Source organism: Prunus avium, chromosome 4 (genome assembly GCF_965620075.1).
Source record: "Prunus avium chromosome 4, drPruAviu1.hap1.1, whole genome shotgun sequence".
Taxonomy (NCBI): Eukaryota; Viridiplantae; Streptophyta; class Magnoliopsida; order Rosales; family Rosaceae; genus Prunus; species Prunus avium.
In genome coordinates, this window is record NC_142287.1 from 30575749 (window position 1) to 30597811 (window position 22063).

At 37.3% G+C, this 22063-nt stretch overlaps 3 protein-coding genes across 16 annotated transcripts; all 3 read right to left on the reverse strand.

Annotated features, from left to right (window-relative positions):
- Positions 1-904: 904 nt before the first annotated feature.
- Positions 905-6237, reverse strand: LOC110767356 (potassium transporter 10-like). 8 transcript variants are annotated; one of them, XM_021970877.2, is made up of 9 exons: positions 6086-6237; positions 5605-5828; positions 5199-5424; positions 4142-4387; positions 3804-3842; positions 3433-3693; positions 3154-3321; positions 2719-2973; positions 905-2018 (listed from the first exon to the last, which is right to left on the reverse strand). In XM_021970877.2, exons 2-9 carry the CDS (start codon positions 5746-5748, stop codon positions 976-978), a joined length of 2382 nt encoding a protein of 793 aa, XP_021826569.1. In that variant the 5' UTR covers positions 5749-5828; positions 6086-6237; the 3' UTR covers positions 905-975. The 8 variants fall into 8 exon arrangements, with proteins under 8 accessions (XP_021826569.1, XP_021826568.1, XP_021826565.1 ...); XM_021970876.2 differs by having other exon boundaries at positions 3804-3845; XM_021970873.2 differs by having other exon boundaries at positions 3804-3854.
- Positions 6238-7793: 1556 nt separating this feature from the next.
- LOC110767348 (potassium transporter 10) lies at positions 7794-13278 on the reverse strand. Of its 6 annotated transcripts, none has more exons than XM_088251731.1 (10): positions 13046-13278; positions 12820-12901; positions 12303-12566; positions 11672-11897; positions 10609-10854; positions 10107-10157; positions 9736-9996; positions 9459-9626; positions 9023-9277; positions 7794-8907 (listed from the first exon to the last, which is right to left on the reverse strand). In XM_088251731.1, exons 3-10 carry the CDS (start codon positions 12432-12434, stop codon positions 7865-7867), a joined length of 2382 nt encoding a protein of 793 aa, XP_088107857.1. In that variant the 5' UTR covers positions 12435-12566; positions 12820-12901; positions 13046-13278; the 3' UTR covers positions 7794-7864. The 6 variants fall into 6 exon arrangements, with proteins under 6 accessions (XP_088107857.1, XP_088107854.1, XP_088107855.1 ...); XM_088251728.1 differs by having other exon boundaries at positions 12303-12572; XM_088251729.1 differs by having other exon boundaries at positions 12980-13278.
- Positions 13279-14301: 1023 nt separating this feature from the next.
- LOC110767329 (potassium transporter 10-like) lies at positions 14302-22052 on the reverse strand. Of its 2 annotated transcripts, none has more exons than XM_088252657.1 (8): positions 21465-22052; positions 20851-21076; positions 19296-19541; positions 17239-17289; positions 16887-17126; positions 16596-16763; positions 15675-15926; positions 14302-15407 (listed from the first exon to the last, which is right to left on the reverse strand). In XM_088252657.1, the coding sequence occupies exons 1-8, from the start codon at positions 21576-21578 to the stop codon at positions 14359-14361; spliced, it is 2346 nt and encodes a 781-aa protein (XP_088108783.1). In that variant the 5' UTR covers positions 21579-22052; the 3' UTR covers positions 14302-14358. The 2 variants fall into 2 exon arrangements, with proteins under 2 accessions (XP_088108783.1, XP_088108782.1); XM_088252656.1 differs by having other exon boundaries at positions 16866-17126; positions 21465-22050.
- Positions 22053-22063: the final 11 nt, after the last annotated feature.

A 22063-nucleotide genomic window follows, 5' to 3' on the forward strand; every position in this document is an offset into this window, starting at 1 on the left:
GAATTGGTTCTTTAGTTCGTTTTCCACCGAATATTTTTGGGAGCTAATTTCCCCACTCCCCTTTTCTTCACTTACACTCCCTTTTGCTTTTTAATATTTTTTAATCAATTTTGTTTTTTCTCTTTCCTATTCTATCCTTATCCTATATTAATTTCTTTTTTACTTTACTTTTATATTATTTCTTTTTCTTTATACTTAATTTTCTAACTTACACTCCATTTTCAGTATTAAAGGGGAAAAAAAACTTAATTTCTTACTTGATTAAAGGAAAAAAAAACTGAAAAATGGAGTGCAAGTTGGAAAATTAAGTATAAAGAAAAAGAACTAATATAAAAGTGAAGTAAAAAGAAATTAATGTAGGGTAAGGGTGGAATAGGAAAGAGAAGGAAAAAAATTGATTAAAAAGTATTAAAAAGCAAAAGGGAGTGTAAGTGGAGAAAAGGGGAGTGAGGAAATCTATCCCATATTTTTTTAATCACAAATTAAAGTAGCTGATAGGTTGATAGATCTAATTTTCCATGTTTCTTTGGGTAATTAAAAAAGAGATGATCTTCATTTTCGGAAAATACCACTAGGTGTTCCCACACCTGAAGGGTGGGATTAATCCTCACTCGGGGTTCGGCTTGCCCCTGGCCACAAAGTGCTTCATTTTCATTTCTTGAGTAGTAACAAGTTATTCCCAGAGGGGAGATTAATTTTTAGAAACACGGTTGGAGAAATTCTTCTCTCCTTAGTAATTGATGTCTAGGTGGTGTCCTATCATTCGTGCGTACTACCACCCACCTGGTAAATGCCACATGGTAATACGGTACTACGTAATAATCTCTCTCTCCTTGCTAAGAACATGATAACACAAAAACCCAATGGCAATGATGAACTGAACTTCATTGAAATGGATGACATGTTAAATTTAAAGTGCATAATCAAATTTGCATTGCTAGCATGCCTTCACTGTTTACAAGGTGGATGCGAATGCTATACATAGAACACCTGCCCGACATTCAAGAGGCTCTCATGAGGAACGTTGAACATTACACTGTTTTCCCTGCATATCTTCCTAAGAAATGCATATAGGTAATCAATAGCTATCTTCTTCCAAAACTTTGATTCCCTCCTAGCTTTTATTACAGTGTTTCCCAGTATGTGCACCACCCCTGCATCTCTACAGTTGTTCAAGAATTCAACCTCATCATCAGTCCCAACCTGGTTGCTTGCCGGAATGGAGTAGGTAATGTTGTTTGCATGCAATGGAGAATCGTCAGGCACGATCAAGTCCCCTGACCCAATTGACTGGTTCACATTGGAGTGAAGCATATTGCTGCTATTACAAAACAGGCCATCTCCTGATTGCTTAGTTTGTTGGTCAAGTACACTAGATAAATCAGAGTCTGAAGACGCTTCCATCAGGCACTCAAGCCGGACAAACATGAAAAGGCTTTGAAAGAGCTTTTTCTCAAAATCATCATCCTTTTTATGGTCGTCTTTATAGCCATACCTTGCAACACAACGGAACATGTGGAAATTCTTGGGTCCGATCCGCTTTACAAGGAACCGCTCTTCCTCTGGGACTGTCCAGACAGGAAGGTACTTCACGCAGACAAAGACAACAACAGAATGGATGGCGGGTAGGTTGGTGATAAAATGAGAGAAGATGAGGGGCACTCCGCTTGCTAGCTCAGTGTACACAAGGCCTATCCCGGGTACCCGAACCAGTCCTAAACTGGGGCCAAGTCCAAGAATCCATGCCATGGAAACCTTACTATGCATCTCAATCTCAAACCGTTTTACGGTCCCATAATGCCAAACATACATGATGATAAAGAAGGCTGCTGCGATCACGAGAGGAACCCAGCCACCTTGATTGACCTTGAGGAGCACAGCAGAAAAGTAAGTGCCCTCCACAACCAATGATAAGCCAGTGAAAATCAGGACAAGAATCCAGTGGCAGCGCCACACTAATATCATGACTAAAATCATAAGCAGTGTGGTTACCAACATGACTATACAAACCGCCGTCCCTGTTGCAACACGTAAAATTATGTTAGTTGGTGCAATATAATTTCAACCAAGAAGCGTGGAAGGAGATGTGATAAGTAACAGAACAGAAGTTTGAGAAGAGAAATGGGAACAAAATTTGCCTAGAATTGTACCCACTCGGGCGGAACAGTTACAACTGGAAGCAGATGGGAAACAAAAGGAAAAAAAATGACATTGGAAGGTACTGAAAAAGAATGATGAACTGTAATTTAGACCTCATCCTTAATGACTATTTTGATTTCACAGCCACTGGCCAAGCTGACCCCCCATAATCCAGGTCAGAGAATCTTTTGCATAATGTGGATAAACATGGAGCTAGAGAATGTTTAGAAATTATGGAAGATATGAAAGACAATAATGATTAATCCATTCAAAAGTTAGTCTATATGGAGATTCAGCAAGATGAGAAGATGGCATGATATGAGAAGGAAAATGATTTTTTCACTAATGCTATACAAAAGTTAATTTCGTACTAACTAACTGAAGTAGATGTCTTTACCCCCGCAAAAAAAAACAGAAGGTGAAGCCAACCCGCACAAGAAACACACGTGTGGGACATTTTATAATGTATGTAGAAAGAATTCAAACAAATTCACACACTGACCTGAATTTCATGAACTTGTGTATTAACAAAAGAAGATATGTGTATAAATAAAATAAGCTACATCTGGTTAAACTCACCAGAGGCATTGCCAATTTGGTTTTGATTTTTAAACCCAGCTGTCACGACAATGCAGAGAATCATAACAATCCAATTAATTTCTGGAATATAAATCTGGTGACGGTACTTCCTAGATGTATGTACGACTTTGACTCTTGGGAAACAGCCTAATGCAAGGGCCTGCTTGATTAATGAAAAAGTTGCAGTTATGGTGGCCTGACTTGCAACAACAGCAGCTGCAGTTGCAACAATAAACACAGGCCAATATATGTTGTCTGCAAAAAAGATTAATCAGCATCCTTCAGCAATAGATTACCATAAACATGGAGTATTCATGCCACTCTGAAAATATATGTAAAGTTTAAAGAGTTTTCTTGAATAACAGGCTTCTACTTACATAAACAATAAACACCTAAGCGTAAATGTTTATGTTATATTTAAGAGATCAAACAAACCTGGAATGGAATGATAAAAAGCACCGATCACGTTATTTGAATTTTTCATGAGGTATGCAGCTTGACCACAGTAGGCCAATAGAAGGCATGGAAATACAACTAACGTGAAAGCAATCTGTATGGACGAGACTGGGAAATGGGATAGGTCAGCAAAAAGTGCTTCTGTTCCTGTAAGTGTTCACAACCAGTCTTCAGGGAAAAGTCACAAACTCACTTGAATTTCATAAATGAAAATTAAAGATCATAAAAAAGGACAATGCATGCCTATAGAACATTTACCTGTTATACTAAGCATAATACCTCCGAGAGATGTCCACCCACCCTTTCCTCCCCTCTTAAAAAATTGATATACATATACAGGTGAAAAAGCTTTTAAAATGCTACTTTCATACTTCCAAATGTTGAACATGCCAATTCCTCCAATTACGAGAAACCAAAGGAGTACAATGGGTGCAAACAGCCAACCAACTTTATCTGTACCATGGTGTTGCATGCTAAACAAAAGTGCCAGTATAACAACAGCAACAAGCACAACCACCTCTGTACACCAAAGTGTAGTTATAATTAGATTTGGAAAAAATGATATATTGAGTCACAAACTTCACAAAGAAAATGAAAAGATATCTTCATATCCAAAAGCATGGAGGTACCATTACTAATCTTAGAGTGGCCCACGTTGATCCCACCAACTGCTGACAGAACCGCAAAAGATAGTATGAATCGATTAAGTATTACGCATGCTTACCGAATAGAATATGATCAAGGAAGTACCTTTTATCATTTAGAAAACAAACAAAAAAATTGAAAAAAGAATAGTTTTCACAAATCACGATAAAGATTGCTCTGTGTGCAAGGGTATTGCAATAACTTCCCTTATGATTTACTTCTCTAAGAACATTACGCAGGTTGAATGCGTTCGGGTTTCTGTAACATAGGGAGAAGAAAGAGGGCAGAGTGGAAAAAAGCGTTCAACCATGAAGATGGGTACCTGATATGGCTGGAGTCAGAATCCCATCCCCAATCACCATGCAAGAGCCAACTAGGACAAGAATAAGAAGTGTGCTCTGCATTAATGCATGTCCCTCCAACCATCTCTTGGTTCTTGCAGTGAATGAGTGCTCATCAAATGTAGAACGGCTATATGTTGTTAGTGCCTCATCCGTCTGGTCTTGGTTAGGAATAGCCTTAATTTTTGCATGTCGACAGAGTAGTGAATAAAGAGCAAATGTTCCACCTGCAACCATATGAAGAGGGTAAGTTTACTAGAACTCAGTGTCGGCAAAAACAATTGGGACATTGGCTCATTAGGAGGGAAGATACTGCCATAATGCACGCAACGGTATACTATCATTAGAACTACATCATGAAATATAGCAAAGAATTCTGGCATCCATTACTTTTAAAATATTACTCTTTTACTTGGTTTACAATCTTCCATAAATTAATATCAACCATAAACTCATTATGTACGTCTGCACGATTGATGCGTATAAAGCACTACAAACCTCTTGCTTTGAAGGTGCGTGTGTAAGATCACAATTGCGTTTACCTTCTCAAACGAAGCTGGAAGTTAATCCAAAATGTTTCTATCATGTGGGTACCTTGTACATGTTCACCTATTGTTATCCTCTAATATTACATATGTATCCTGTGACCCTCACCAATTGTACTCTTCCCCAATTTACTTAATTCTATCTTTAAGTTTTCTATCATCAGATGGAACCATCAGGAAGAAAATCTGCCATCAACTTTCCCAAAGGAAAGCAGAAATAAGGGCAGTCTTGAGTCAGCCTTAAGAGAATGGGAAGGGAAGAACAAATGAACTGCACTATTAGCACTACATCAGAACAAGCCATAACAGCATCCATATTTCCGATGTAATTGTCTCTTATTGAGCAATCAAACAAAGATAAATTGGATTAATTATCTGAGCACCGAATTGAAGGTAATGCCTAACATTAGATAGGCGGGGAGGGGGAAGAGGCATTTATATATGGATGATATAGAACTAGAATAAAGTAACATCATTGGTTGAGATCAATTACCTTGACCATTGTCATTTGCTCTGCAGACAATAAAAACGTACTTGAGGAGTGGAATAAGAGTGAGGGAGTAGATTATAACCGATAAAGCTCCGATTAAATCCTCTGGGTCACCAATTCCATCAGGAAATGTATTGTAGAAAACATACAAAGGAGATGTGCCTAAATCTCCATACACCACACCAAGGCTTTGAAATGCAAGCTGCAGAAGCATTAATGTCGAATGTTTCTGCAAGGAAATCAGCAACAAGAGAAAAGCTACTTAACTGACCCTAAACACACAAAAACTTCAATTGACTGCCAGATTTTTAAAATTCAAAGCCTTCAGACTTGACATTTCTAATGATATGGGTAAGTTAGGCTTTGAAACAGTTCACTGCATAATGGGGGAGAGAGAGAAAGATAATACCTTTTCCGTGTACATATTTCTAAGCCTTTTAGCCTCCTCATCCATGGGCTGATCAAGCTGCTGATCCAAAACCCAGACACTACCTTTATTATTATTATCAGTGTTTTCATCAGCAGGCGTTCTTCTAGCCATTTGCATCTCCATAATTCAAATGATTCTCCCTCCCTTCCACCAATTCACCTGTCCAAGTTTTTCAATGCCCCAGTTGCTCTTTCTGACTGAACCTAATGCAAAACAGATATCAGTGTTGAAAATTTGAAGATTCTTCTGCTTTTGAATTGCTAGCAAATTACCAAGAAAACATCTCATCAGTAACCTAATGCAAAACATCTAAGTAGTACACAAAAAATGAACAAAAATCCAGAATTCCCTTGAAGCCATGACAACCCAAGAACACCCAGCATATACAATCTACATAAAAAAAAATGTAAAATATGAAAGGAAAAAAAAGAAAAAACGAAACTTTTAGTGGCTTTCTTACTTGGTTTTAAGTGATGTTCCCAAGGTGGGTTTAGCCCTGAAGACTTCAAGTACCCATCAAGCCTACCACAAGGGTGACAGAGATGAACAGAGGCCATTCTTTAGAGCAAAGAGTAATTCTTTATTCTAGTTAGGGCCCTTCTCGTTATAATACAGTGTAAATATTGTTTCTTTCCTATTTTTAATAATAGTGTGACGTTAGAGTATGATCACGTAATATAATTCGTTCAAGTGCTATTATATAAATAGATATTTATTCATTTCAATCCTGAAAGAAATTTCAGTTGCAATTGTTTTTATTTTTTTCGATCTGGTAAAAATGCCTCTTACTCTTAGCAAGTAATGGTTATGCATGGGTTTCTTTTTGTTGGCTGGTGGTATGCAAAGATTCTAAATGTACAAGAAAATGCCAAATATACACAACAAATATGCCTAAGATTTAGAGCGCGGATTTTTTTTATACACGCAATCGAATAAGGATTGGCGCCCACATAGTTTAAAACAGTGAGTGTTCACAGAAATATCAGAATATAAAAACATGACAGACACATATGTTTATTAAGTTTTGGTTTCTGAGGGGATTTAGTAATTTCCAATTCCGCAAAAAATTCACGTGAGAATTTGTACAAATAGATCAAAATAGCATAAAATAGACTAGTCAGAGCAAGTAGAAGATCATTTAAAAAAGAAGGTTGAGCAAAGGTCGAGTCCTAGCATCCATATAGTGTATATGAGTTTAGTATACTATCACTCCTCTCAATAGGAAAGATCCTAAAAAAAAAGAAAAAAAGGAAGAAGGGAGAAGTCATTCTTTTTTATTATAGTACGAAGACAAGACGTGTTTGGGAAAATTTAAGGTATCTTTGACAGTGAGGAGGTCTTAATTATAATAATAGTTCTGTGATTTGCAATCTCTTTAAATTATGAATCCCATGATTTAGCTTAAGTTTTTTGTTTCTGGGCTTCTGGTCCCCACTTCACACACAAAAAAAAAAAGACAAAAACCATGTGCTTGAAAATATATTAAAGCTGACGCAATATGATTTGGACAAGACTGCATACTAACCGTAGTAAAATAAATTACGAAAGAAGTACAAATGAAATACGGTAAAAAATATGTACGTATTTAATATATGTAAGGGTGAAAAATTCAGCCATTATAAAATAGTATTTTTATTCAATACTATGTGAAAGTTAAATGTGGAAGTTGAGGTTCGCAAAACTAATCGGCAATTGTGAGACTAATCTTCTTATGCCCTATAAGATTTCTTATCTTAATGTGATAATTCTTTACATCCTCACAACATACCCAACCACACTAGTGGTCGTGACTCGTGATCATCTTGAATGTTTCCACACTTGTGTTAACTTGTCTCGATCAAGTTAACTTGAATGTTTCGCAAAACTAGCATTGCTGAATTCTTACATTGAAATCGGTTTTTTTGGTGTTTTTTTTTGGTCGGATTATTTGGTTTGATTTCTACTTTTGTCAACAATGAAATCCTAGATGACAAAGGCGGGGAGTAATGAATACTGATACATAAACAAAATTAAAGAAACATGGTTGAAAAAGATCTTGATGCCCAAGTGTCGTCCCATTATTCGTCTGTACTGCAATCCGGAAAATGCCACCTGATAATACAGTGCTACCTAATAATCTCTCCTTGCTAAGAACATGATAAAACATAAACCACTGGCAATGACTGAACTTAACTGAAACGGATAACAACATGCTAAATTTGATTGCTAATATGCCTTCAGTCATTACAAGATGTGAATGCTATACATAGAGAACTTGTCCAACATTCAAGAGGCTCTCATGAGGAACGTTGAACATTACACTATTTTCCCTACATATCTTCCTAAGAAATGCATATAGGTAATCAATAGCTATCTTCTTCCAAAACTTTGATTCTTTCCTAGCTTTTACTACGGTATTTCCCAACATGTGCACCACCCCTGCATCTCTACAGTTGTTCAAGAATTCTACCTCATCATCAGTCCCAACCTGGTTGCTTGCCGGAATGGAGGAGGTAATGTTGTTTGCATGCAATGGAGAATCGTCAGGCACGATCGAGTCCCCTGACCCAATTGACTGGTTCACATTGGAGTGAAGCATATTGCTGCTATTACAAAACAGGCCATCTTCTGATTGCTTAGTTTGTTGCTCAAGCAAGCTAGATACATCAGAGTCTGAAGACGCTTCCATCAAGGACTCAAGCCGGAAAAACAAGAAAAGGCTTTGAAAGAGCTTTTTCTCAAAATCATCATCCCTTTTATGGTCGTCTTTATAGCCATACCTTGCAACACAACGGAACATGTGGAAATTCTTGGGTCCGATCCGCTTTACAAGGAACCGCTCTTCCTCTGGGACTGTCCAGACAGGAAGGTACTTCACGCAGACAAAGACAACAACAGAATGGATGGCGGGTAGGTTGGTGATAAAATGAGAGAAGATGCGGGGCACTCCGCTAGCTAGCTCACTGTACACAAGGCCTATCCCAGGTACCCGAACCAGTCCTAAACTGGGACCAAGTCCGAGAATCCATGCCATTGAAACCTTACTGTGCATCTCAATCTCAAAGCGTTTTACTGTTCCGTAATGCCAAACATACATGATGACAAAAAAGGCTGCTGCGATCACAAGAGGAACCCAGCCACCTTGATTGACCTTGAGGAGCACAGCAGAAAAGTAAGTGCCCTCCACAACCAATGATAAGCCAGTGAAAATCAGGACAAGAATCCAGTGGCAGCGCCACACTAATATCATGACTAAAATCATAAGCAATGTGGTTACCAACATGACTATACAAACTGCCGTCCCTGTTGCAACACGTAAGATTATGTTAGTTGGTGAAATACCTATTTCAACCTGGACACATATAAACACAGGAAGATATGTGTTTAAATAAGATAAGCTACATTTGGTAAAACTTACCAGAGGCATTGCCAATTTGGTTTTGATTTTTAAACCCAGCTGTCACGGCAATGCAGAGAATCATAACAATCCAATTAATTTCTGGAATATATATCTGGTGACGGTACTTCCTTGATGTATGCACGACTTTGACTCTTGGGAAACAGCCTAATGCAAGGGCCTGCTTGATTAATGAAAAAGTTGCAGTTATGGTGGCCTGACTTGCAACAACAGCAGCTGCAGTAGCAACAATAAACACAGGCCAATATATGCTGTCTGCAAAAAAAGATTAATCGGCATATTTCAGCAATAAATTACCATAAACATGGGGTATTCATGCCACTCTGAAAATATTTGTAAAGTTTAAAGAGTTTTCTTGAATAACAGGCTTCTACTTACACAAACAATAAACACCTAAGCGTAAATGTTTATGTTGTATTTAAGAGATCAAACAAACCTGGAATGGAATGATAAAAAGCACCGATCACATTATTTGAATTTTTCATGAGGTATGCAGCTTGACCACAGTAGGCTAATAGAAGGCATGGAAATACAACTGACGTGAAAGCAATCTGTATTGACGGGACTGGGAAATGGGATAGGTCAGCAAAAAGTGCTTCTGTTCCTGGAAGTGTTCACAACCAATCTTCAGGGAGTAAGTCACAAACTCACTTGACTGTCATAAATGAAAAGTTAAGATAATAAAAAAAGATTATGCATGCATAGAACTTTACCTGTTATACTGAGCATAATACCTCCGAGAGATGTCCACCCATCTTTTCCTCCCCTCTTAAAAAATCGATATACATATACAGGTGAAAAAGCTTTTAAAATGCTACGATCATACTTCCAAATGTTAAACATGCCAATTCCTCCAATTACGAGAAACCAAAGGAGTACAACTGGTGCAAACAGCCAGCCCACTTTATCTGTACCATGGCGTTGCATGGTAAACAAAAGTACCAGTATAACAACAGCAACAAGCACGACTACCCCTGTAAACCAAAAGTGTGGTTATAATTAGATTTGGAAAAATTGATACATTGAGTCACGAACTTGACAAAGCAAATGAAACGATATCTTTATATCAAAAGCATGGAGATACCATTACTAATCTTAGGGTGGCCCACATTGATCCCACCAACTGCTGACAGAACTGCAAAATATAGTAGGTTAGGTATTGCGTATACTTATTGAATAGAATATGGCTAAGCAGCTTCCAATAAAACTGATAAAGGATCATACTCACCTCAGCAGGAGTTATCAGAGAATATTTGTAGAAAATTACAATACTCACACTTAGTAAAATGCTTTCAAGGAAGTACCTTTATCATCCAGAAATGAAAAAACGAATGGATTTCATGATAAACATTGGTCTGGGTGCAAGGGCATTCAATAGCTTCCCTTATTATTTACTTCCATAGGAACAATTTACGCATGTTGAATGTGTTTGGGTTTCGGTAATAGATGGAGAAGAAAGAGGAGAGAATAGAAAAGAGCGTTTGTGGGTATGTGTAATACAAAGTTACATAATAAGCAGATTAGTTATGAAGATAGTAAACAGAAGAACTATTCTACAATATCAACCATGAAGATGCGATGCCTACCTGATATGGCTGGAGTCAGAATCCCATCCCCAATCACCATGCAAGAGCCAACGAGGACAAGAATAAGAAGTGTGCTCTGCATTAATGCATGTCCCTCCAACCATCTCTTGGTTCTTGCAGCAAATGATTGCTCACCAAATGTAGAACGACTATATGTTGTTAGTGCCTCATCTGTTTGGTCTTGGTTAGGAATAGCCTTTATTTTTGCATGTCGACAGAGTAGTGAATAAAGAGCAAATGTTCCACCTGCAACCATTAGGAGGATAAGTTTGCAGGAACGTGCGGACAAAATCAGATAGGGAAATTTGCCTCATTGAGAGGGAAGATACAGCCATAATGCTACTGTATACTAGCATTAGAATACATAACAAAAATCATTTAATATATAGCAAAGAATTCTGACATTCATTACTTTTAAAATGTCACTCTTTCACTTAATTTACAATCTTCCATAAATTACTATCAACCATAAACTCATTGTTTACATCTCCATGATTGATGCGTATAAAGCACTACAAACCTCTCACTTTGAAGGGGTCGGCGTGTGTAAGATCACAATCGTGTTTACCTTCTCAAAGAAGCTGGAAGCTAATCCAAACTGTTTTTATTATGTGGATACCTTGTACATGTTCGCCTATTGTTATCCACTATCATTTCATATGTGTCCTGTCCCTTACCAATTTTGTTCTTTCCCCTTTAATTGATTCTATCTCTAAGTTTTCTATCATCAGACGGAATCATCAGGAAGAAAATCTGCCATCAACTTTCCCAAAGCAAAGCAGAAATAAGGACAGTCATCAATCAACCTTAAAAGAATGAAAAGGGAAGAACAAATGAACTGCACTATTGGCACTACATCAGAAAAAGGCCATAACAGCGTCCATATTTTCGATGTAATTGTCTCTTATTGAGAAATCAAACACAGATACATTAGATTAATTATCTGAGCACAGAATTCAAGGTAATGCCTAAAATTATAAAGGTGGAAAGAGAGAGAGAAGAAGCTTATATATGGATGATATAGAACTAGAATAAAGTAACATCATTGGTTGAGATCAATTACCTTGACCATTGTCATTTGCTCTACAGACAATAAAAACGTACTTGAGGAGTGGAATAAGAGTGAGGGAATAGATAATAACAGATAAAGCTCCAATTAAATCCTCTGGGTCACCAATTCCATCAGGAAATGTATTGTAGAAAACATACAAAGGAGATGTGCCTAAATCTCCATACACCACACCAAGGCTTTGAAATGCAAGCTGCAGAAGCATTAATGTCGAATATTTCTGCAAGGAAATCAGCAACAAGAGCAAAGCTATTATAGAAATAGCACAATATCTTAAAATATATGTCAAATCCATGCCAGGTATAGGCAGGCTACATTCGTTGTATATATGTCATGCAATTATTTCAACCATGTAGTATGAAGAGTTGCAATCAATAAACAATGCCAGACTACATCCAAAGGAATGCATTCCTTTGCACAATTCATTTTCCTTTTCTTTTCTCCAAATAAACTGATCATAAAAAAACAAAAACAAAACTTCAATTGACTGCCAGATTTTAAAATTTTAAAGCCTTCAGAATTGACATTACTAATTATATGGGTACTTTAGGCTTTGAAACAGTTCACTACAGAATGGAGGAGAGCGAGAGAGAGAGAGAGAGAGAGAGAGGGAGAAAGATAATACCTTTTCCTTGTACATATTTCTAAGCCTCTTAGCCTCCTCATCCATGGGCTGATCAAGCTGCTGATCCAAAGCCCAGACGCTACCTTTGTTATCAGTGTTTTCATCAGCAGACATTCTTCTGGCCATCTGCATCTCAATAATTCAAATGATTCTCCTTCCCTTCCACCAATTCACCTCTCGAGTATAATTTTTTCAATCCCTTAGTTGTTCTTTCTTACTCTCCCTCTACATTGACAGCTGCAACCCCATATACTTTAGTCCTGACTGAACCTAAACCAAAACAAATATCAGTGTTTACAATCTGAAAATTCTTCTGCTTTTGAATTGCTTGCAAATTACCGGGGAAAAAAATCTCAGCAACAGCTAAAAATCAACATTACTTTCCCAACTAAGAAGCTTTATCAAGTATGAAACATTAAAAGATCATTCAAGTGAATCAAATCCACTACCCAGAAATCCAACACAGAAAATGAACAAGTTGAATAGACAACAAAACCCAGAGCATGCATTTTAGTACCTCAATTGAACGGAAATAAACTGCTACACAAAAAATGAACAAAACCCAGCACTCCATTGAAGCCATGACAATCCAAGAACACCTAGCAAATGATTTACATAGAAAAATGTAAAGGAAAAAAAGAAAAACAAAACAAAATCAAAACTTTCAGTGTCTTTACTTGGTTGTAAGTGATATTCCCACGTGGGTTTAGCCTTGAAGACTTCAGGTACGCATCAAAGCATACCATAAAAGTGACAGAGATGAACAAACGCCATTCTTCAGAGCAAAAGGAGTAACAGAGAGACGGCGGTGCTCCTAGTTCATTGAGCCATTCCTTATCCTAGTTAAATTATAGTACATGGTAAATATTGTTTTTCCTCCCCTTTTCTGGTTAATTATCCACGTACTTATCAGCAAGCTTGTGTTTTGGCGACAACCCAAATACGATCTTTGTTAAAACTACAACTGTAAAAGCAAACAATCTAGCTTGAAAAGAAGAAAAGTAAAACAGTTGAATAAAAATTGGACAAAAAAGTATATTGCTTTAAAAACTGGAAGAAATTTAAATTGCGTTTTTTTTCTTTCTGATTTGGTAAAAATGCGTCTTGCTCTTTGCAAGTAATGTTTATGGGTTTCTTTGTGTTAATATGCAAGATTCTTAATGTAGAAAATACCAAAAATACTCATTTCCTAAGATTTAGAGCGCGGGTTTCTTATGTACGGAATCCAATAAGGATTTGCGTTGCGTCCACATGGTTAAAACTAAAGGGAATATTTGTAGAAGAAAATTAATACAAAATGGAGGGCGAGGACATTCTTTTCATTAAGCATCGAGTGAAGACAAGCACGCATGTTTGGGAAAACAAAAATAAAGGGCAACTGTTAATGTGAGGAGGTCCTAATTATATTAATAATCTATATTTTGTGATCAGTAATTCTGTGGTGTATATTGTGGTATATTCAGCGTATCGGTACCGGTAGATCGTTATAAATGATTAAATTAATTTTTTAATTGAATAACTAAAAGAATGAAAGGACTCATTTGTGATATCTTTATTAACAGAGCATGGTTATGTGATCTTTATTAAGAGATTCGTGTGGCTAGCTAGGCCACGTAGTAATGTTTTAGCTTAATTTAAGATATTTGTTTTTGGGTTTTTGGCCCTCACTTCACACAAAAATAGAAGAAAAAAAATCCAATGAAAAGAAGTATGTGCTTGAAAATATCACAAGCTGAGACATCATGATTTGGACAAGACTGCATACCAACAATGGGTTGACGTTAAGTCAAAACATGGAGTTTTGTTGGATCCAACCGAGTCACAATTTCCTTTTGGTAATTTGAGTCAAAACTTAACTAGCAGGCCCAAAACCAAGTCCAATCAAAATATACATCATTGTTCAGCCATGCATGAACATCATTCGCTTTTGCTTGATAATCTCTCTCTCTCTCTCTCTCTCTCTCTCTCTCTCTAATCTTGAATGTTTCTACAATGATCATGAAATTGAAAAGCAGAAGCCGATTTACAATTGCTGGTTTATAGTACCAAAAAGTGTTTATACATAGAAAATCTGTCCAACACTCAAGAGACTCTCATGAGGAACATTGAAGAGTACACTGTTTCCTCTACATATCTTCCTAAGAAATGCATAAAGGTAATCAACAGCCATCTTTTTAAAACAATTTGAGTCCCTCCTAGCTCTCACTACAGTATTTCCCAGTATGTGCACCACCCCTGCATCTCTACACCTGTTCAAGAATTCTATTTCATCGATCTCCACCAGCTGGCTGCTTGTCGGAATGGAGCACGTCAGAGGCTGGCTCATGTACATTGGAGAATCAGCAAGCTCAATTGAGTCCACTGATGTAATTGACAGGTCTGCACTGGAGTAAGGTATACTGTTGTTGTTATTGTTCCACATGGCATCTCTTGATTGGATTGTTTGCTGGTTAAGTATACTGGATACATCAGAGCCTGGAGATCCTTCCATCAGGGACTCAAGCCGGACAAACGTGAAGAGGTTGTCAAAGAGCTTCTCCTCAAAGTCATCATCCTTTTTGTGGTCGTCTTTGTAGCCATATCTTACAACACAACGGAACATGTGGAAGTTATTGGGTCCAATCCGCTTTACCAGGAACCGTTCTTCTTCTGGGACTGTGCAGACAGGAAGGTACTTCACGCAGACAAAGACAACAACAGAATGGATGGCGGGTAGGTTGGTGATAAAGTGAGAGAAGATGCGGGGCACTCCAGTGGCTATCTCAGAGTACACAAGTCCTATCCCAGGTACCCGAACCAGTCCTAAACTGGGACCGAGTCCGAGAATCCATGCCATCGATACCTTACTGTGCATCTCAATGTCAAAGCGTATTACTGTACCGTAATGCCAGCCATACATAACGATAAAGAAGGCTACCGCAATCACAAGAGGAACCCACCCACCTTGATTGACCTTAAGGAGTACTGCAGAAAAGTAAGTGCCCTCCACTACCAATGTTAAGCAAGCGAAAATGAGTACAAGAGTCCAATGGCAGCGCCACACTAATATCATGACTAAAATCATAAGAAATGTGGTTACCAACATGACTATGACAACAGCCGTCCCTGTTGCAACATGCACGATTGTGTTAGTTGTTGCAAGTTCAACCAGCGAGCTTGGAACGTGATACGACAAGTAGTAGTCAGAGCGCATGTATAAGAAGAGAAATGTGAACAAGATTTGTCTAAAATTTTGCCCAGTAATCACTACTCGGGATGAAATTCATTGGCTCAGTCAAAAGTTTATAGTTTATTCCATGACATGTTACTATAGGGATATTATGCAGAATCAAAAGAAGGTGTGATATGAAGGGAACAAGAGGATAAACTCACCAGCAGCGTTCCCAATTTGGCTTTGATTTTTAAATCCAGCTGTCACAGAAATGCATAGAATCATAAGAATCCAATTAATGTCTGGAATATATATCTGGTGATGGCTCCTTGATGTATATACAACTTTGACTCTTGGGAAACAGCCAAGCGCAAGGGCCTGCTGGATTAATGAAAAAGTTGCAGTTATGGTGGCCTGACTTGCAACAATAGCAGCTGCAGTTGCAACACTAAACACAGGCCAGTATATGCTTTCTGCAAAAATGATTAATCGGCATTTTTCAGCAACAAATTACCATCAGCATGGGGCATTCACACTACTCTGAAAATGTATGAAAGTTTAAGAGAATTTTCTTGAATAACAGACTTCAAATGAAAATTTCCATGTATAATTTCCTAGTTATTTATGAAATTCTTCAAGTGTAAATTCCTAGTTCCTATGACACTCTTACTCACGTAACGGACCAACTCCTAAAAGCCATTTTTTCTTTTTTATGTCCAAACTGGTCTTCAAGAATGAGAGCAACTCCATTGTTAGGAAAGTGCTAACGATGATGATTATACCCATAACTAAATCACCCTTCCAAGTACTAGTATTTTATTTTTGAACTGCTTCAGTTTCCGTATCATGATATCTCTCATAAATATTGAGTTGGTGCTCAGACAATAAATGTGTTATGTTCATATCTTGTTGACAAGTTCCACACATGTTGCAGGGAAAATACCTTACAGGGACATTTCTCACAATATACATACATAGACACACTCACACACACACACGCACATATATCAGCATTATGACCAGATGACAACAAGTATTTTAATTTAAAATTTTACTTTGTATTAGTTTTGGGACTACCAAACAAAAAACACCCAAGACATAAACGTTTATGCTATATTTTATAGTTGAGAGATCAAACAAACCTGGAATAGAGTAATAAAAAGCCCCGAACACATGATGTGGATATTTCATAAGGTAGGCAGCTTGACCAGAGTAGGCTAAAAGAAGGCAAGGAAATGCAACTAATGTGAAAGCAATCTGTACGGACAGGACTGGGAAATGGGATACGTCAGCAAAAAGAGTTTCTGTTCCTGTAAATGGTGCACAACCAGTATTCAGAGAGTAAAGTCACAAAATTCAGATCAGAAACAAGAGAAGGGATCAAATTCAATAATAGCATACAGAAATTTTACCATTTATACAAAGCATGATACCTCCGAGAGATGCCCACCCATCTATACCACCCTTTCGAAAAAATGCTATCACATACACAGGTGAAAAAGCTCTCAAAATGCTAGTATCATATTTCCAAATGTTGAAGATGCCAATTCCTCCAATTAAGAGAAACCAAAGGAGAACAATTGGTGCAAACAGCCAACCAAATTTCTGTGTACCAAATTGTTGCATGATAAACAAAATTACCAGTATAACAACAGCAACAACCACGACTATGTCTGTATAAAGAATGTGTAACTACAATTAGATAAGATTTAGAAAATTGATAGATTCAGTTGCAGAAATGACAAAGCAAAAAAGAGAACTTTACAACCAGGAGCATGGAGATACCATTACTAATATGATACCGGCAACAATTGATCCCACCAACTGCTGACAGAACTGCGAAAGATAGTATGGTTAAAGTATTACTTATACTTATGGAAAAGAATATGGCTAAGCAGCTTCCAATGGAACTGAGAAAGAATCATTGTCACCGCATTAGCATTAAAGAAAACATTAAATATTTTCAAAAGGAGCTCTCAGATGTGGTGTATGTAAAATCCTTTGAATCATAGGCAATTTTCCTTCTAGAATAATGTCCTCTACGTATTAATTACATAAGTCCAAACTATACAATCAGTTCAAACTGAACAGCCAAAATCAAGCCCCTAATTGGAGGCTTCAAAAGGAATAATTGATGCAATATTATAAGACTAAAAAGTCATTTAAACCTAGATTTTTTTTCTCTTTTTAAGAAACACATGCTTTTATTAAATAGAAAGAAAGAAGCTACACGGAGTTCAGCAAGGTGTTCATTGCAATCATTTTCACAGTCAACAAACAAAGCTTGTGCTACATTCAACTCAAAGTTCCTCCTTAAGACGGATTAGACTAAAAGAAAAACCCCTGAAGATGTCCATAGAGAAGTTAGAAATCGAATTCTATCTCAAAGTATACCCGCATCCCATCAAACGACCTATTACTTTTTTCCAACCAAATAATCCTCAAAGAAGTCAATATTTTTTTTTTTTTTTAATAGAAACGAATGTATTAAGATAGGAGCAAAATACAGCAGTGGATAAGGAATCCACAGAAGACAGAGAAACAGACTAAAAAACAAAACAACCCAGCGCCCACAGACCACAAAGAAAACCCAGGACAAGCCAACACCCTAGACCAACCCAAACGAAGCCCTCAACGAACTGGACGTTTCGGGACACCGACACCCGATTTCGTGACGAAATTTCTATCTAATTTCCCACCCTGAACCTTACAAGCAGAGGCCAAGCCACCATTTTTCCCAAAAATAAGGGTTTTCTTGAGCGGAACCACTGAAATACCCAATTTAGTAAGTAGCCCACTGTGCTTAGTCAATATCACACACTGCAAAAGGGTAATCTCCTTTTTATTGGCCCCAATACCCGAATAACCTTCCACCAATGACAAGTAGCAGTTCGTAGGCAAAGCCACACCACCCCAGACACATTTGAATACTAACCCATATTTGCATTGTAAAAGGGCAATGTTAAAATTTATTACCACTCTTCCACTCCCATTTGCACCAAGCATTTTCATGATCCTATGTACGTTTCTATCCACTATATAATTCTTAACTAACTGACAGAAAGTCAAAAACATACATTCTTGGTCAAACGAAGCCCAAAGAAAATTTTTAAAGCTTACCACCCAAAGACATTTCACTTCATAAATTACAAGATCCCATCCAAGAGATGTAAATCATGTGATATGGTTTAACCTTAGGCATCAATGCATCAATTTGTGACATTTCTGGAGTTATAAATAACTCGCTTTCATATTGATTTTTGTGTAAAGAAAAAGTGACAGCAGCATGCATGCAGATAGTTCAGAAAGTGGACTACATATTCAACTTAACAGTATAGCATCCATATGCTCAATATAATGGCAAGATGAGTGCCATTAGAGACAACAAGTTCTCTTCTTTTTTGTCATCTAATTACTAAAGATATTATTTTTCAAGTGTTATTATGTTTCTATTCCAGAAGTAAGAAAGCTATTCCAAGAAGTAACCAATATATCGAAAAATAATTTTTATAACCCTTGCAGCATCTCCATAATTGCCACCAGTTGGTTCCTTTGACCCTATCACCTTGCCCAATCTCCAACAGTGGCAGTGCAACATTATTCTACTAGATGCTGAAATCTGTTTAACAACTTTTCTTGTTTAAAGGTTTCCTCATTTAACAAAGGTAACTGCTAAACCTGGCTTATCCAGGCACTTGTTTAAACTCATATACTATTTGGCTGATCTCATTTACCTTTTTGTGTAACCTACTCACAGAAAATATGTTGAAAAAGATCTGCATCTGTAAGAAGATTATTTATGAACACATAGAAAAATGATCCTACTACATGAACATATATACCTGATATGGCTGGAGTCAGAATCCCATCCCCTATCACCATACAAGAGCCAATCAGGACAAGAATAAGAAGTACGTTCTGAATCAATGCATGTCCCTCCAACCATCTCTTAGTGCTTGCAGCAAATGATTGCTCACCAAATGTAGAACGGCTATATGTTGTTAGCTCCTCATCACTTTGGTCTTGGTTAGGAACAGTCTTTATTTTTGCATGTCGACAAAGTAATGAATAAAGAGCAAATGTTCCACCTGAAACCATGAGGAGGATAAGCTTACAGGAACCAAGTGTCAGAGGAATCAAACATGGAAATTAGCCTCATTCAGAAGGAACATACTGGGATACTGTATCTCATGGTATACTAGCATCAGAAGTACATATAGCAAAGGATGCATGATATTAGTTAAAAAAAGAATACATAAAAGAGTCTGAATCACCCCTTGCATCTGATCTCATGAGTTTTTACGTTAACGTAAATATTTGCTTTGGCAATGATATTTTTTTTTTTTTTAACGGGCAATGCTAGCACAGAAATTCATTACTAGAGGCCATACATGAGATGAAAATAAATCAGGAAAAATTGTGGCGTAAAGCAGCAATATTGATATGGCACTTTATATATATATACGAGGCCATCACCCAGTGCTATTTCCACATTGAGCAGGTATTTTAAGGACCTGAAAACTGGAAGTGGGTTTCCAGAGGTTTCACAAGAAACAGCTACTCTGATAAAGGAATCCTCCAAGGCTCAAACTTGCGCTCTGCCATCCCAAGATGTTGCGGTTCAATCATCACTCACCCCGATTTTTCACACTTTACACTTTATATGAAACTCCCTTTAAATAAAGATTCACTTTTTGTGTGACTTCATACTTTCAAACATGTATTTCCCTCCCTCTCGTTGTATTTTATGCAGTCTTATGGTAAATCATTAAGACAACCCTCCAATATTTTTAAAATAATTCTGGCATCAATTAATTTCAGAATACTTATTCTTGCACTCACTTTACAATTTTCCATAAGTTCTTGTCAACCATAGACTCATTATGTACATCTTCATGATTGATCCACACAAAGTGTTACAGACCTTTGTCGCTTCCAAGGTGACTAATAAATCAAAATTATGTTTACCTTCTCAAACAAGCGGGGATTTAATTCAAAATGTTTCTGTTATGTGGGTGTCTTGTACATGGTTACATAATGTTTCTACAACAAATTTTCATCTGTTCCCCTCTCCCTCACAAAATTTATTCTTCCCCCTTTTCTAATTCATGGAATCATCATGAAGAAAACCTTCCATCAATTCTTCCAAGGGGAAAGAGAAATAAGAACCACCAATCAATTAAGAGAATGAGGGATATAAATAAATGAACTGCACTGTTGGCGATACGTGAAACAAAAGGCTCAAAAAACCATCCATAATGTAATTCTACCTACTAGTAAACAATCATATAGATAAACTAAAATTAATTATCTGGGAACTGCATTACTAGTAGAAAGATGGGCAAGGGGAGCCTATACGATTAGAATAAAGTAACTTTATTGGCTAAGATCAATTACCTTGACCATTGTCATTTGCTCTACAGACAATAAGAACATACTTCAACAGTGCAATAAGAGTGAGGGAATATATAACAACCGATAAAGCTCCAAGTAAATCATCTGGCTCGTCAATTCCATAAGGAAATGTATTATAGAAAACATACAAAGGAGATGTGCCCAAATCTCCATAGACCACACCAAGGCTTTGAAATGCAAGCTGCAGAACCGTTATTGATGAACATTTCTGGAGGAAACAAAAAGCAATCAGAAACAGGAGAAAAGTTAGTCCTAAAATAACACAGTATCTTAAATATCTGTTAATTGCATTCAGGCCATGCCTGGAATGGGCAGGCTACATTCAGTGCAACCATATAGAATAAAAGAGTCACAATCAATAACAAAAGTCTGACTTCATCTAATTGAATGCATTCATTTTCACAATTTCAATTCACTTATCTCTATCTTAACTGAGCATAAACAAGAGAGAGAGAGAGAGAGAGAGAGAGAGAAAAAAAAAAAAATCAATTGGGTACCAGATACAAAAATGACATTCCCAATTTTTGGTGAACTGGGCTTTGAAGCAGTTTACTGCAAAATGAGAAGGGGATGAGAGAGAGAGAGAGACAGAGAACCTTGTCCTCGGACATGTTACTGAACTTCTTAGCCTCCTCATCCATGGGCTGGTCCAGCTGTTGATCCAAAGCCCAGACACCACCTTTTTTCTCAGGGTCTTCATTTTCAGTCATTCTGGTGGCAATTTGCAACAATTCAAATGGTTCTTCTTCCCCTGCAAGAATTCACCTTTCTGGCAACATTTTTCCAATTTCTCAGTTGGGTTTTTTTCTTCTTCTTCTTAGGTTTCTTCTCTTACCCCAGATTTTCCTTGGTGTTTGCTGGTGGGTTGGGACAACAGTTTGTGGAGGATGAGGGGCAGGAATTTTTGTAAGTCTCATGTTTTTCGGGAGGGCAATAGTAAGGTGGTTGATGCCTTGCCTATTTATGGTGCGCATATCATGCCCCAATTATAGATTTTCATAGTGTTGCTTCTCTCTCGTTTGCTTGTCATCTCTTGTTTGTGTGTACTTTGTGCCAAATCTCAAATCAGTGGAAACAGACTGCTACACCAACACTGAAGGACAACCCAGAACTCCATTGAAGCCATAACACCCCAACGCCGCCCAACTTGTGATTCACGTAAAAACAAAAGTGCTATAGAAATGTTTTTGATATC

Coding starts and splice junctions, on each gene's coding strand:
- LOC110767356 (XM_021970873.2), bottom strand. CDS start 5,748: ATGGAGATGCAAATGGCTAGAAGAACGCCTGCTGATGAAAACACTGAT. Junction 2,974..3,153: donor TTTTTATCATTCCATTCCAG/GTTTGTTTGATC, acceptor TCTTTTTTGCAG/ACAACATATATTGGCCTGTG. Junction 2,019..2,718: donor CCAAATTGGCAATGCCTCTG/GTGAGTTTAACC, acceptor GTGTTGCAACAG/GGACGGCGGTTTGTATAGTC.
- LOC110767348 (XM_088251731.1), bottom strand. CDS start 12,434: ATGCAGATGGCCAGAAGAATGTCTGCTGATGAAAACACTGATAACAAA. Junction 10,158..10,608: donor TCTGACTCCAGCCATATCAG/GTAGGCATCGCA, acceptor TATATTTTGCAG/TTCTGTCAGCAGTTGGTGGG. Junction 9,278..9,458: donor TTTTTATCATTCCATTCCAG/GTTTGTTTGATC, acceptor CTTTTTTTGCAG/ACAGCATATATTGGCCTGTG.
- LOC110767329 (XM_088252656.1), bottom strand. CDS start 21,578: ATGACTGAAAATGAAGACCCTGAGAAAAAAGGTGGTGTCTGGGCTTTG. Junction 17,290..19,295: donor TCTGACTCCAGCCATATCAG/GTATATATGTTC, acceptor TATCTTTCGCAG/TTCTGTCAGCAGTTGGTGGG. Junction 15,927..16,595: donor TTTTTATTACTCTATTCCAG/GTTTGTTTGATC, acceptor TCATTTTTGCAG/AAAGCATATACTGGCCTGTG.